The sequence below is a fragment of the Patella vulgata genome, chromosome 1, assembly GCF_932274485.2.
Source record: "Patella vulgata chromosome 1, xgPatVulg1.2, whole genome shotgun sequence".
Taxonomy (NCBI): Eukaryota; Metazoa; Mollusca; class Gastropoda; family Patellidae; genus Patella; species Patella vulgata.
The window spans coordinates 22,367,035-22,384,366 of NC_065879.2; the positions used below are offsets into that span (position 1 = coordinate 22,367,035).

At 37.0% G+C, this 17,332-nt stretch overlaps 1 protein-coding gene across 2 annotated transcripts in view; it reads left to right on the forward strand.

Annotated features, from left to right (window-relative positions):
- The first annotated feature begins 1 nt into the window (after position 1).
- Positions 2-17,332, forward strand: part of LOC126808471 (sushi, von Willebrand factor type A, EGF and pentraxin domain-containing protein 1) — a 40,306-nt gene continuing 22,975 nt past the window's right edge. For both annotated transcript variants that reach the window (XM_050533189.1, XM_050533190.1), the window contains exons 1-7: positions 2-157; positions 5,181-5,379; positions 7,072-7,155; positions 7,931-8,054; positions 8,136-8,257; positions 9,106-9,288; positions 11,252-11,440. In XM_050533189.1, the coding sequence (XP_050389146.1) occupies positions 80-157; positions 5,181-5,379; positions 7,072-7,155; positions 7,931-8,054; positions 8,136-8,257; positions 9,106-9,288; positions 11,252-11,440 (979 nt within the window). In that variant the 5' untranslated portion in view covers positions 2-79. The remainder of the gene's footprint in view (positions 158-5,180; positions 5,380-7,071; positions 7,156-7,930; positions 8,055-8,135; positions 8,258-9,105; positions 9,289-11,251; positions 11,441-17,332) is intronic.

Genomic DNA, 17,332 nt, shown 5'->3' on the forward strand with positions numbered 1-17,332 from the left:
CTATTCTCGTCCTTAATATTAATAAGTGCAGATTTAGAGTATTCATAACTACATTCATAACTATATAGAGAGATTTAAAATGGCGAGCGCTGTGTTGTATATTATACTACTGACGCGTGTTATAGGACTCTCTTTCGCTGCAACAAGCAATGCAGGGGTATGTATATATCTAAGCTAGATAGACATCACTGATAATACATAACTAACACATGTACAATTTCCTAACTTTTCGTCTCTCATTCATTCGATATTTCACTCGTTCATTCAATTAGATATTTATATATGTATGCTTCTCTTTAGATTTTATTATTAATTAGCAGTCAAACTTCTAATCCATGACAGACAGTGGACAACTGACATAATACTGACTTTAATTACTATTTTATTGCTACACTGAATTATATAATGACCTACCTATATCATGAATTAGATTATAGACAGATAAATGAAAACACAGGTCCTACCATTATCATAAAAAAGGAAATAAATATAGATAATTTAAAAAATAAAATAATAACTATAAAAATATTGTAGACTAGGAATACATTGTTTGATGTCAAGCCAATGTATGATATTTTTTTATTTCTATTGTATCGTCGAAACGAAGGAGGATTTTGCCCGGGTAGCTACGTTTCCTTATATCTTTTTGAATTCCCACTGGGACGGCTAAATCTATTTTTTAAGGCCAGCTCAATTTTGTCATGGTCGATGAGATGTAAATAAGGTTAGGACACGTGATTGTAGGTTAGGGTTAGCGTAAGCATTGGGGATAGGTCCAGGGTTAGGTTTAAGAATTCGGGGGAGAGGATAAGTCTCCACATAAGCACTGACCTCGGATGATGAAAATTTGGTTCGTGATATTTAGCATTAGCGTTAGCCCTGTTTGCATCTCGTGACCTATGACGAAAATTGAGCTAGCCTTAGCATTTAGCACTAACCCATTGGGACGATTACATGCACCGCCAATGCGCACGCGGTGCCGCGGGTTTAGCAATTAAGGCACCTTATATTTTGGATACATGTACAAAAAATGACATTGATATTTGTGCAGATAAAATGATAGGCTAGATAATACAGTACTCGATAGACGCAAAACAACTTAATAATAAGTAAAATACCCAATTCAAAGTTTATACTTATTATAACCATGTCAGTTGTTGAACACCTCTCTATCCGTAGTGAAGTAACACGATAAATCAATCCTCGACCGTTTCAAAAATTGTTACATTTACGAAAATAGAGAACAAAATAGATTCGTAACTGATGCGGTTTCAATCGAGATACATGCAAAGAGAAAGGAATCAAAGCGGTTACCGAATCAAACTGCGACACCAGCCTTGATTAATTCCAAATATTCTTCTCGGCACTGGCTCGAACTCGTTATATATCGTAATTACTCGTCACCACGAGTTAAGTCCTTAGCTGCGCTCAACAAACTCACTTCTTCGCCCCAGAGGGCTCCAAGGAGCGTCCGTCACCACCTGTTATGTACCTTGAGCGTATAATAAATTAGTCTAAAGCTTGTGTATCGTAAATCTGTGGAGAAAATAACAATAATTATTATGACATTCTAATATAACGTCTAGTAATCCCTATACGGACGCGCCCGTTTTAAACATTAGCAACAGAAGATCACGAATACGAGGAGCAAGGCTGTATCAGCGACGTCGGGTTTTGCATCTTCGGCATCTTGCCATTGAGCGTCGAGCACTATTTCGTCTACACCAGAATCAAAGGCGAATGAGGATGATTACTCTTCTGGGGCCAGTTGCTCAAAACTAAGTTTTTTTAACGATCCGTTAAACTCTAGCGTACCGTTATCTTTCTAACGTGTCGTTTGTTAACGGCCCGTTAAATTTATGTTGCTGGAAAATCAATTTCATTATCCGTTAACAAACGGACTGATTAAAGTTAATCCAAGAAAAGACTTTTTGTTGATTGGCTGAATTTTAAAATTTTAAATTCCATGTACATGTCTAATAACTTCATAGGAGTTAGTATTAACAAGAAACTTAAGACAGTGGGACAACTGCGAGTGCAGTCTGTTTACAAAACTTGATTAAAGACAAAAACATAACCATAGATTTTACTACAGAAAACACTATAAAAAAAACCCTATAGAATACTTTATTTTTTCTTTTAGAAATTTTAGCATAAACCGGTAGGAAAAATTATGGGATTTGCACTACAGAAACTGTGGAATATTTGGGGCCGTTATTTCCTACAGGCCCCCAAATTCTGTAGATTACTATAGAACTTCGTCCTATAGAAAATGGAATAGCCCCCCTCCCCCAATCGTCCAACCCTCTAGAATGTTCTATAGAAAATTAAACTGGTAATCTATGACATTTTGCTAAGAGTATACTTCGACTGACACCTCCGTTAAATAACAGCAAGTTAGCGACATGTTAAAGTTAACGGGGCCTCCATCAACAAACTTTCTCTCCGTTAAATATAACGGAGTCGTTAAAAGTTAACGGAGCTTTGAGCAACCGGCCACTGGTCGCGTTATGTACATGTACTCGCTCTCGACTCTGTACTAGCAAAGATACATTTCATAATTAAAATCCTTTCAGCAGTCAACAACATAATGCAAAGCAATAAATTTTGTGGTCATTTTCATCCAACTACATACAATACATGCTAGAGACTAGACTCTATTACACTCAAGACGTCTGGAGCTGGCCTGCCTACCCTGCCCCTAATGTCTAGGCTTTAAATGATGAGCCATGATCTGAACACATCATATCTTTGTATTTATATTTTTAACTGGTTACGTTATGGCAGTATATGTATCAGTGAGGTAGGGTTCCAGGTATGTAGGGCTATACCCCAACTATTTTGTGTTTGCATTATTAATTTTTATTTATTTGCAGAATATTGGCCCGGAGGATTTATTTATTTATTTGCAGAATATTGGCCAGGAAAATTCACACGTTTCCCTCCAAGCGATAAAGCGGAAGTAGAGGTGAACATGCGCGCTAAGTTATTCGCTTCCGGTAACCCCTTTGATCTGAATCAAGCGCGCCACTCTGCGAATAACCGATTCTGAATATTCGGAAAAATATTCGTTATTTCAGATTCAGTTCGGATTTTATCGAATTGAGTTAAGCTGCGTTCACACTGCATGCGCATTCAATGCGAAATCCGGAGACCGGTCTTCGGAATTGGGATTGGTTTTTCCCGGTTTAAAAGCTGTGCGTCACATTAAAGTTTATTCGGATTGAATTCAGAATGAAAAGCGCCACACTGAATGCGCAGTGAAGGTCATTCATATCCAAGATGTATGTGCCAGACATTTGTATTGGTGATCTTGTGTTGCTTATGTTTAATTTCCTGAGGCAAGCCGGGTCTTACATCTTCGACACCTTGCCATGCAGCGCCGAGCACGATTTCGTTGTCACCAAAATCAAATGCGAATGAGGATGATTACTCTTTTGGTAGCGTTTGCTATACATCAACACGTATGAACATGTACTTCACTCTCGACTCTGTACTAGCGAAGATACATTTCATAATTGAAATGTTATGAAATTGGATCAAACGTCCTACTGTTCTGGTCCGACTGGCATAGACCATTTTCCCAGGACTGCGGCGCTACGGCCTACGCTTTTATCGAATTCCAACTATCAAGGGATTTTTTACGTCCACGTCAATGTGTACACGGGAACTCTGTCTTATGTCCCATCCGAACGACTAAACAGCTGTCCTTGTCAGGCCTTCCGCCCTGCAACACCGACCGACATGGGAAACCACGCCAGAAAATCACGATGAACGTTTTCGGTCAACACCGGGAGCGAACCCTCGACCACCCGACTAGGGAGCCAGCTTCTTACTCACTGAACCATCGTGGCTCCCATTTCATAATTCAAATCCTTACAGCACTAAACATACATAATGTAAAGCAATACATTTTGTTGTCATATGCAATACATGCTAGAGACTAGGCTCCACTAGACTCGAGACGACTAAAGCTTACCTGCCCTTCTCCCAAGGTCTAGACCGTGAATGGTCAGCTGTGATCTGAATTCGAACACTCCTATCTTTGTATTTGAAATGTGGTCGTATATTGTCGTCGCCCTCGCCCGACGCGCTAGAGGCTAATGTTAATATCTGATTGACTTTAAATTTATGCACAGTGTTTAAGGTCATGGACGAAGAATCAAATTGAATTTGAACGATTTACGATAATTACTGCCAGAGTTATGGTCCATGATATTAAATGTTAGTATAGGGCAGAACTCGTAATCAGAATTTAGTGTGTTGTAAATGTTTGCATTACTAACAAAGGGAAAAGTATGCCACAACCCTTAATTGTTGAGGTCGTATGTTTCGTTGCCTGACAACCTTTTGTTAGCTGGTTATGTTAACGCAGCATTTGTTTCAGTGACGAAGGGCTGCAGCTATGTAGGCTACACCCCATCATGCGCGCAAAGTTATCGTTTCCGGTAAAATTGATCTGAATCAGGCGTGTCCGATCAAATCTTGTTCCGAGTTGAATTCGGAAAAATATACGGATTCATTAATTCAGATTCAATTCGGTTTTTATCGAATTTAGTGTAACGCCAAAGTCCGGAATAAGGCTTTATTCTGAATTCAATTCAGATTAAACCCCTAGTGTGAACGCAGCTAAAGACGCCCAAAGCGGGAATAAGACTTTATTCTGAATTCAATTCAGATTAAACTCTCAGTGTGAACGCACCTTTAATATTTCAAAGAAACTTAATGTGAATCGCGTGTAACTGTAAACTGTCAGCTTATAATATGAATACTAGAAACCAGAGCACCCAGAGAAGACCCACGAGGTTAGACAGGCTATCCTACTTCTTGTCACCGCAAACATTAAATAGGATCGAATCTGTCAGCTTATGATATGAATAATTGATACATAGTATTTAGCAGAAGGAGGAAACCGGAGGACCCGGAGAAAACCCACGGGGTTAGGCAGTCGACCCTACTTCTTGTGATGTACAAGCTTTGGATTGAAAGCATGTCACTTGGCTATATGTCAGACCTTATTATGCAAGGAACACGCGTTAGACCGTGCGACCACCCAACCCATTCACAGCAAAACATGTCACTGTATGCAACACCATGGTTTAAACATCGTACTTATGTATGTATTACCAAAATAGAAAAAAGAACACCTTTCCAAAATCGTATTTATATTTCTCTTTCAGAGCGCCCCCTGCCCTCTACAGACTCTAGAGGTTAAAGAAATTTATTTAGTCGATTGTCCACCAGAACTCGTAAACACCCCTAATTCTTACGTATCCCACGGAGTTACGTGTATGGTGACCTGTAAGTCGTATTATTCTGGTAAAACATGGCGGCAATGTTTTGAAGGTCAATGGCAAGGTCCACCCATAGAATGTCCAGGTAATTACACATAAAAATTGAATTCAAATATGTTTATTTTGATTGGTTTTGAACGTGATACAGAGGCAAGTTGTCATTAGATTATTTTGTATACTCGGTAAGATTGTCTTTTAAGAAAAAGCGAAGGGTGGAGAGTAATCGTTTGTCCAAGGGAGCGTACAAGAGTTCTTGAATAATAAGTGTCATCAGCAACAAAAATGTAATTGCTATAACCATATGCGTTGATTAATACAAAAAAATCCCAAAACACCTAAATCGCTGCTCTCATTCTAAACGCAATAAAAATAATTCCCAAACTCGTCTATAGACAATGGTCAATGCGTAGACTCCTTGTTGATTAAACAAAAAAAATATCTAAAATATTGTTCGATATAAATCACAAAGTACATGTACATAAGTTAATTCGATGTAAAAGTATACGACAGATTCATTTTCATTATTGTCCACATCCTGTCGTCTATTGCACATTTCCTCTAATTCAATATCAAATACATGTAGTTTATACTTTGTAAAATTTCATTGGAGCATAGCTCATGAATCCTGGTTAAAGGCATAAACAGGGATGTAACTGTTTTAGGTCAACTTGATACATCCTGGTCTACTGCAACATTTATTAGCTTGAACAACCATGTTAAGATTGTTTATATTGTCGTATCGATATTTGATAGAAGATCTGCCGTTAAAGAAAGACAAGATGCTCAGTTCCATTTAACTGCAATGCTTTGTATTCAAATCCTCCCCTACTTTTCAATTGACACCCTGTGATAATTTGAAGTGTTGAGATTAATTTTGCCACGCGAAATGTTATTTGGAAAAAAGCCATATTATATCCTCCGTCTATAAGCACTATAGCTAATTACTAAAACTACAAACGCCAACATAGGCCAGCCCAACTAGTTTTCTAAACAAAGTATCTTGATGAAAATGAAATGAAATGGGGTTTAACGTCCTACTGTTCTGCTCCTCCTGGGCTAATACGTTATACAGTGTGCATACGCTACGGCCTACTCTTATATCGAATTCCAACTGCCAAGGGATATTTTACGAGCACTCCAGTTTGTACACGGGTCCTCGGTTTTTCGTTCCATCCTAACGACTAGACAGCTGTCCGTGCCACGCACTCCATCCAGCACCACTGACAAGGCGTAACCACGCCGGAAAATCCCGATGAACTTTTCGGCCAACACCGGGAGCGAACCCGCGACTTCCAGGCTAGCGAGTTAGCGTCTTACTCGCTTAGCCACCTTGGCTCCCCCAATTTCTTGATACAATCAATGAAACTACCTCGTGGGTAGCAGGTTCGATGCTAGTATCGGTCGAGAAATGAAAACCACGGATGCTCAATGAGATATGCACTGACTCACTTACTAAGAGGTCCCGGGTTCGATCCCGGTTTTGCAATTGGCATCGTCTAGTCACCGGATTGGTCGAAAAATCTGGGTCCCATGTACACGTCGGCGTGCACGTAAAAAAACCCTCTTGGAAGTTGGAATTCGATATAATTTTTTTTACGTAACTAAATCAATGTCGAATCGAAAATGTCTACGTGGAACATATGCCTTCTCACTTTACATATACTTTATTTTATGCTATACTATCTAATGCGTCTTGAATAGATCTTATTATTATATTCAATACATATGTTTGTCTGGAGATACTAGAATAAAGTTGTATTGCTACTTTATTTTGTAGTATACGAACAAGATGAAACTGAAAAAATGTCACGACGTAAACGTTCTTGCACTTTTGATAAATGTCTGCCACCAGAAACCAACTGTAAGTATTCCACGAACAGTGCGTTTCTATTAGAGTTTTGGATAATTATAAAGATTAATGTTTACTCACAGTGCGGAAATTCGTAATGCACTTGGTCATAAGGGAAACTTGATTTCATATATATATAGTCAAGCAGTAGTAAGAAGTTTTATTTTAATCCCTTCAAGTGCCTGTGATCATACTAGAACTGGCATGTAAATCAAAACGAGGTTATAAGAAAGTCGGTGGCCATTGGTCTGGCTTTATTTAAAAAGGTTTTCTTTGGTTGTGTACAATGCGGAGACCGCGGGTTTTATCTCGAATAACAACCGTGTAAGAGATAGGTTGCACATCGACACATATATAAAGATTATCGCCATGCTTACCATCAACCGTTGCTTACCTTACCTTGTAAACGAGAAATTCAAGGTATGCGGTTATTAGGTTTTACTTTTACCTCAATATCACCCGAATATCTTTAAATGAAATGAAAAGGGGTTATACGTCCTACTGTTCTGCTCCGAAAGGGCTAATAAAGACTGACATACGCCATACAGTGTGCTATGAGTGAAATTTTGTCCGTACATCGACACTACGGCCTACTCTTATATCGAATTCCAACTGTCAAGAATTCTTTTACGTGCACGTTAATGTTAACACGGGGCTTCGATTTGTAATGACTTTAAAAAAGGTTGCTACGGGAATAGCAGCAATATTGCTATAATAGATATAGTTTGGAGGTGTTTAATTTGTATTATTTACTGTTATGTTATTCAGTCTTGTATTTTAATTTAAGCTGGAAGTGAACCGCATCTTAAATGTCCGGGAGATATAACTGAGTTTGGGGATCCTTACCAGACACATGCTAAAGTTTTCTGGACCGAGCCTACAGCAACTGACGATAGAGACGGTATAATAACGTGAGTCAACTTTAGATAAAGAATATCCATTTTTTCCTTTCATGTAAACACGTTTAAAATATGACCTGTTATCTATTTCAGACCAAAAAGGCATGGTCTGGCACCGGGACTTATCTTTTCTGAAGGAAAGAATACTGTTGGTTACTCAGCCAGGGACAGAGCAGGAAACATGGCAACTTGTAAATTCATGATAAATATTATAGGTAATTTTATATGGCAGAATGTTTTTCTATTCTTTATTTAAAATACAGTATTTATTATAACAGATCGTCTTTCTCTATACTGGTAAATATGTCTTTCATTTTGTAATAAAAACACTTTCCCGCGAATGAATGAATAAAAATGGGGTTTAATGACCACTTTTCTAGACTTATACAGTGTGCTATGAACTGTCGAGGATTAATTTATGTGCACGCCAATGTACTAGACGCTGTTCCTTGAAATGCCATGCCCTACACCACTGGCAAGCATAAACCACGCCGGAAAATCCATATTCCTAATTAAATCTGGAAATTTAATTTTATTTTAGAGATCAAGATTGAGACTAGTAATTCTCGCCCCACTGACGTCAGTGTTAAATCCATGACAATTTATTTTGATCATTTCGATGATCTAAATCTTTGAAATCTTAAAGAACACAACATTGACCGTTTTCCTAGGACTGGTCAAAGAAATAATGTTAATATCCCAATTGATGTCCCAAAACCATGAAATAAACGGACTACACGACTTTTTTTTCTGATACTATATTGCTACCTTGGTATTGTTAATGATAATATTATTAACTTTAACAACTTTATGGAACAGGCAGCGGGGTGTAATATTTGGTATTTTATCGGATCATCTTGTTCTTGTTCTAAGGGGCGAGTCTACGCTCCGCCAATTCCTGTACGATCGAAATGAAACTTGGAATGCATGTCCCTAAGACAACCGAGCATCGATGGACGGACGTCGATTTATGATATGGCGTCACAATTCGGGTCCATAGTACAGCGGTAGTTGTTTAATTTTCATACATACTTCACAAATAATCGTTAATTTATTTTTTCAGTAATCCGATGTCCTTCCCCAGAGAGTATTACAGATGGTTGGCAAATTTGTCATCCTAGCCAGGATTTTGTTTTAGCCGCAAACTGTCAAGCTGATTGCTACGGGGGACATGATTTAAATGGTGCCAGCCACTATAAATGTCTTCAGTCAAAGCAGTGGTCGGAACCTACACCTAAATGTGAAAGTTAGTAATAGCTATGTCATTTCTGTATAATCAATACAGTATTTGTATATAAGATATTTAGTTTTATAATTATCTAATATATATATTCAAATTATTAAAATACATGCTTTAGATTTAGACAGTTCCACCTTTCAAACAGAGCGTTCACGCCTACAAAAACTTTGGGAAAAGTTGGATCCGACAAAATCAAACAAGAATTCACATTTTAAAAAATCCAAGGGAAAATGTTAAGTGGTCTGCCATATCTAAATATATGTTGAGTTGACCCCCCCCCCCTCTCCTTTGAACTTACAGCCTGTGGATAGTTTGTTGAAAATACCTGGACTACAACGAATATTGCAAACTGGTCCGCAGTAAAATTTTGCTCGGTCGCGTCTTTCACATATGAAATACGGCGATATCCAGAAAATTCAAAACTATTTTGAAGTTATTTAAGAAAATGAACCCAGACTTTAAGAAAAATTATATAGTTACTGTAAATAATAAAACAAATTAGTACTTGTAAGCATAAAATATGTAAATGGTGACGATTCATTTCGGACAAGTTAGTTATATTCGTCATCTGTCTATTAAAACAACACAATTTTTAATGTACTGACATTGTTTTTTTCGTTTGTTACAACCTATTGTAGCTTACATTCACTGAGTTGCGGTTCAGGGCCCTGTTTCTCGAAATCTTAACTAAAGATAAAATCCAAATTTTAGTAGATACTTCAATTTTGATTGGCTAAGCACTAAAATCATTCTAATATTATTCCAATCAAATTACTAAAATTTGGATTTTATTTCGCGAAACAGGCCCCAAGCTTTAACCGGTTGTTATAACATTATAAAAGATGACGACGGAAAATCAATAAATTCCATTGTGAATTTTAGATGATCAATGGGATTGATCGATTTTACATTAAAATTGTGGAAAGTCTGTAGCCTATGCCAAGAATGTTAAGTACTTATAAGATATTATATCCGCCTCTTTGCAATAATGTCAAGGGTAAAATATTTAAGTATTGCACTTAACTACAATCGGATACGATGTGGTATCTGGCATGTTCGACAACTGACGCATTTCCGACACAATTGAGTAATTGAAACGAGTGTTTTATAGGTTTTAACCCCCGATATGTGTTTTATTATTATGATTTAAAGCCCCATCACGTGTTTTATATGATTTAAAGCCCCAACAGACCCCCAACGTGTTTTGCATGATTTGAAGCCCCCAGCATACCAGAATTAATGTAAAATGCAGTGTTTTAAAAGATCAAACATCGATTCATATTGATTTAAAACCGCCATCTGCATTTATCTTAGACACATAAAGTAACAATTAAATAATATTCAATTGTTGTCTTTTTCATACATTCCAACTCATTCTTTATGAAGATATTGTTATAATCATAATATCAACCGTATTTACATTTGAAAAAATAGGCGAAAAGCATCGATAGTTATTTAAAACATAGTAATTTAGTATTTAAACATTGAATAGTATTTTTATATTCCAAGACATGAACACGCACAAAGACCGTTTTTCCTTTTCCCAATCCTGTTTGAGACACTATTTTGAGAGAAATGGGGTTCAGGCCCTCCCCCCCCCCATTTTTTGCGATGCCGAACAATTTTTTGCCCCATATATTGTCGCGGGAAAGGAGAACAAAAATATTTAAAAATGGTAGTGATTCCCTGTGTCCTTGTGTCAGTCGCACTCCTAAGTGGGGGCAGCAGGTCCCCCCCCCCCCCTGGGGTTTACCAAGAAGCATTAATGGTTTATCCTTTCAAAAGATTTAGCGGAATATCCTGTACCACGAGATTTGCACGAAAGGTTAAACTGGACTCCCGATAAACTGTGTGTCTTTAAAAGCAAACAGCTGAAAAATGTATAACGGAACGAAATGTTGGTATATTTAAAATCAGACTGCCATCGAATGTACTGCAAATCAAAATATTTTCTTTTCATATTATCTAGAGAAAAATTGTGAGTCTTTGAGAGGGTGCCTAAACAAACATTGTGATGTTTTGTGCACGGATGGGAGCCAATATCGTAGTGTGTGTACCTATACTTGTCATGAAGGATATGGCGTGGCTAGTGGAATGTCCAGGGTACAAGTTTGTCAGGAAGATGGAACATGGAGAGGAGGTCGACCGCAGTGCATAGGTAGGTATATATATATATATACACTGAAAAAACACTTGTGTTGGATCTCAACACAAGTACTTGTGTTAAAACTAATCTACACAAGTTATGTGTTGTTTTGCATTGCATTAACACAAACTTGTGTCGATTTATAAAATCTTGTGTGTTTTTTCATATCATTAACACAAGTAATGTGTACCTTCCACGATTTGTTTTCTTTTTAAGAAAAAAACTCCATACAAAGTCTGAATTCGGGAGTCGTCAAGTTTTAAGAAAAGTAATAAAGGGCTTAATTCACATCTCGAAAATCACATACTGTTCTTCACTGGAAGGGAGTGAGTACCAATTAATCAGACAATTGCCAGACAGACTTGAATGTTAATTGGTGTTAAGTTGTCTGTATAGTTAAAATGTCTGTCTTTTTTTATTGACCCAATAAACTGATAGACCAAATGAATATATAGTGTACATGTGATTTTCAGCACCCTGGTGTTTTCGAAAATTGATTCAATGTGCAATGAACAAAAAAAATGAGTAAAACTCTTAATAATGTAATTGGTTGATGTAATCGAAATTGGACAGTATTGGTTAACTGAAAAGTAACCAATCAAATTTAATTGATCATCCACGTGTATCTCATAATCGACTTATTGATATAATGGTTCTCCAAGTTATCTATACTTTTTGTCTGCGATATCACTTCGGTGGAAGCGGACGTAAAATACAACTAACTAAGAAGAAGTATCTATACTTTAGTCATTGCGACAAATTCTTTCTTTGATATTATATCAGCGACATTCAGTTAGATGTAGTGACGTTAGCATCAACAGAGTGCTTTAGCCGTGATATTTTTAAAAAAAAAATTATAATGGTCACATAGAATACCAGACCGCAGGTTTGTAAATTTTTACAAAAAATGTATTTAATTTAGCATGTATATATTGCTTCTATGTATATAATAATTCGTTTCGTTTAAAACAGTCAGATTTAGAACCACTGCCACTGACTGCACCGGAATTCTATTTATATAATGGCGCCACAAAGAAATTTTTTTTGATGTGTTCTAAAAGTGTTCCGCTAATTCAGCAATCTAATGATTCTGTCTTAATTTTTCTGAAATCGTGCTTAATTATTATTAGCTAATCGGCGCTACACCGTTGTTCAAATACTTATAATTGCAAGAAACCCCCGACTAGGACCAGCAGGTAAGAATCTGTCTTGATTTTATAGTAATGCCCGGTTGCAATTATTGGCCGCCATCTTTGATTTTTATAGACGTTCGGGCCAAAAAAAAGGAGAAATGTATATCCAGACATGGACTATAGCTAGATACTAACTTTTGTGTTAGTTGTTTATTTGAAATGTAATCTTAATATTTCTGTAAAAGAAAAAAACAACAACAAACAAATCAGCCTTTTTTTTTATATCAATGTCATCAATGTGTAGGCCTAATAATTAGACTTTCAATGATTCAGAAGTTTCTCTACAGTTTCGTTATTTTTTTTCCAGTCATTGATGTTAGCATGTACTACACAAAGAAAAACAGGTAACAGAATTTCATTTCCTTTTAATATATTTTTTAAATAATGGCCAATAATTGTTATTGTATGTAACAGGAAAAGTATTTATCTCTGTAGAGAGAGGGCGAGTAAATTGGGTTTAAAATTCACTAAATTCACTTGACACAAACTATGCCATTCATTTCCTTGTATTAAATTGGTCGAATCAAGTAGGCCCATGCTTTATGTCCTAGAATCAAGTAGGACGGGTTTTTTTCTTCCGTTTCCGCCCTTTTCCTGAACACTGTCTCATTCTATTGCCATCTGTGTATGTTGTGTTATATTAATTCTGCATAAACCTAGAGTTGTTGTTAGTGTTTGTCGGATAGATCCTTTATACTTACTGGCGCTAGGTAATTTTGAGGCTAATATTGTTCAATTTTATTTGAATGATTTGCTTGCGCGTACCGTAGGAGTGTATTAGAAACAGTGTTCGCGCAGGTTCGAGAACGGCTGAAGAACATGAAAACACTTTCATGAGTCTCGAACATGAGAGAACGGTATCCATGGTAACAAGATGAATTAAATTTATACAATCTGTTACGATAACTTGTTTGGTATTGACTTCGCTATTAAGCATACTTATGATAAATTATGACTCCGTTTTACTCCTTTTCAATTCTTTGGATGACGATTACATCACCTTTTGATACGCCCACATGGAAATGTGGTCGCATATTGTCATCGCCCTCGTCCGTAGGTTTGTCCGTCGTCTACAGACCTGATTATTTTGAAATTGATATGTTGTTTATTTTAATGAGATGAATCCTATTTAATTTCAATAATTTCCGTTAGTTTCTTCTGGAGTTATGGCCCTTGTTTCACTTTGTGAAATTCATTTGCATCTTTTAAATTAGTAAAACGAAGACGTCTATTAAATTTCTGCGATTTCCGTGAATTATGTCTAGAGTTGTGGCCCTTGTTTCACTTTTTCGAACCTTGTGAACGCGCGAACAACAAAATTATCATCCGATTTGTATGCATTATTTAAATTAGTAAAACACAAAACAAAAAAATCTGTCAAATTTCAACAATTAAGGCCCTTGTTTCAGTTTGTAGAACCTTTGTAAACCCACAAACGACAAAAATTATAATCTTTTCTTGTAAATGCCCACATTACCTACAAAAGAATGAATATGCGACAATCCCTGTTGACTGAGCAAACGATTAAACTGCTGTGGGCATGTTTCGTTGCCTGGCAACCTAACTTATTTGATGTTATACTGGCCACATACTACATCCAATTTTCGAACGGTATTAAACTTTTAAATTAATAAATGCACCCATGATGCTGTTTTCTCAGCAGTTATCGATACGTCGACCATGTTTGTTCTCCCTCACACCAGCTATGAGGTAGTGTGGGATTTGAGAACGGGAACGTGTTCGTGAACGCATTCCAGACTGCTCAAGTCCGACAAGAACCCCTTCTCCGTCCGTTCTCTGCACCGGAACACTGTTTCGAATACACCCTAGGGGTATTTAGCAAAGGGAGGAAACCGGAGGACCCGGAGAAAACCCACAAGGCTGGACAGGCGACCTTATTCCTAGTCACATTCAAATGGGGAATCACATAATAATTGCCTATTTCAAATAAGATATTTGCATATAAAGAAAGTAGGCCTACAGCCTCTTTCAAATGTGATATTTGCATATAAAGAAAGTACAAACTTAAATCGTCAGTGCTGGATAAACTAGCCAAAGGATTCGGCTGAATCAATTGGCGCTAAACTTCACCTAGTTTATCCACTGACATACGCCCGAATCAAACATGTTTAATATATTTGGTCGAATTGTATTTGAGTGGTGTGTCCGGCTGTCCGCTTCGCCGAAGCATTAGCCAATCACCACTCATTTATATCGAGTGGGTATCACAAACTAGCAGTCGAACTGTGACACGGGTGCTACAGCCAACAAATTCCAACTACCATACTATCGGCTTAAATGCACGCCAATTGGACCTCAGGTTTTGTGTTCCATTGAAACGACTAGAAATGAAATGGGGTTTAACGTCCTACTATTTTGCTCCGAACTGGGCTAATGAAGACAGGCATACACCACACAGTGTGCTATGAGGGAAATTTTGCCTGACAGCGGCACTGCGGTGTATCCAATTCCAACTGTCAAGGGATCTTTTACGTGGACGCCAACGTGTACACGGGACCTCGTTTTTTCGTATCATCCGAATGACTAGACAACTGTCCTTGTCAGGCCCTCCATCCTGCATCACTGACAAGGGGGAACCACGCCGGAAAATCTGGGTGAACTTTCTCGGCCAATGCAGGGATCGAACACCCGACCATGACGACTAGACAGGGAATCCATGCTGAAAAATCCAAATGAGCTTTCTCGGTCAACACTGGGAGCAAACCTGCAACCTCCCGGGTAGCAAGCCAGTGCCTTACACACTAAGCCACATGGCTCTCTTCTAATTACTGTGACAGTCCAGTCACATGACAAACAAGGGTTATTAAAACAGATTTTCACGGCTTCGGTAAGATCTTCGGGATTCAAATGGTTTTAGATATCACACAGTTTGTATATGGTAAGGTATCTTAAACAGTTAATTACATGTCACATATTTATATTTTTCAGTTTCCATATTAGATGCCATAGCAAATCAAAGATCATATAATAAAATAAGTCAAAAAACCCAAATATGGGAAAAAAAGAGCTGAAGATATGGTGATTTGAGCACCTATGATTTCTCATAGTTGTTTTTTGAGGGTGCGTGTTCAATTCTAATAGAAAAGATTGTTGTTGTGGTATTTTAGAATCTCACCATAATGTGTTTGGCACAATATAGCCCGGTTGGAGCTGATGTGACATAAACCTTAATTTCATTTTAATATTTTGAAATTTAAAATTCAGTTTAGTATAGTAAAACTGTGAAGTACATGTATGTGCACAGACAGAATCTTACTTATGTCCAGATACATGTAGATATGACTATCTCATCTGTGGGGACCTACGGTGACCAAGTGGGTTAGACACTGGTTCGCATATTTTAAGGTCGCGGGTTTGCAGTAAGACAATGCAGAACGGAGGGCCTTACAAGGACAGCTGTCTAGTCGTTCAGATTGAACAAAAAAACGTGGTCCCGTGTACACATTGGCGTGCATGTAAAATAGCCCCTGGCAGTTAGAATTTGATACAAGAGTAGGCCTTAGGGTCACGGTACCCGGCAAAATTTCTCTCATAGCACACTGTATGGCATATGCCCAACCTCATTAGCCCAGTCGGAGCTGAACAGTAGGACGCCGAACCCCATTCCATTTCATTTTTTTCATTTTGTCTCATCTGTGACAAAGCAAACCAACACATTACAATGCAATGTAATTAAATTAAAACTTTCATCTTTTAACTGTCGAGTCGATTTAAGTCAACTAATACATAGTATGTTTTTTTTCTCCGTTAACTACATCAGAAAGATCAAGACAGTTGAAAATGGCTATTCATATTATGGAAACTTTTTCTCACAGAGCTTGATAATCAGGTAAAATGTAAGTAACATACATATTTGTATTTTTAATCATCAACTAGTTCTATACACTTGATTGGTAATCTAGTTTTTCTTCTTGGGGAAATACCTAGGACTCTCCTATTCAAGTCTTGGCATTCTTGATTTTTGACAATCACATCCATTGATTTTCTTCAAGTTGTGATAGACCCTATGTGTATTTTTACAGTAAATAGCAGTATAAAATTGATGGACAATATTTTACTTTTCAAATAGATTTTAATAGGTAATATCCAATTTGTTGTCGATGGAAATAAAATATAATAATCTGCCTGGGTCTGTTACTGGACAAGACACAATAAGTGTTACCCAAAGATGAAACAAAATAGAGACTCAGTCTCGATGTGGCAAAATAAATTGTTTATTTAAACATTGTGAACCATAAATAGTAAGAAAGTATTCTTATTGCCTACTTTTTATTTTTTAGGCTGGAAGATTATTTGATGTATGATAACAAGAGATCCCAAGCATCAATTTATTTTAAAATTCTGGAAAAGAATGCATTTGACCCAATTTTTGAATATTTATTTTTTGTTTTTACTGTTAAATATTCTTCCCAAACACAATTAGATTTTAATTCTCTACAGAAATTTATGTATAATATAGAATGTAAAGTGACATATTAATCACTTAGAATTTGGTCGGAAATCATAAAGTATTTAATAGGCATAATCTAGAAACCAAATGTAGATCAAATATACCCAAAATTACAAAAAACCTTGACCTACATTAAGGTGACTTTCCCTTGCTTATGAAATGAAATAGGGTTTAAGATCCTACTTTTCTGTGTTAATATGGTGATTCTGCCCTACAACCTACTCTTATATCAAATATTTC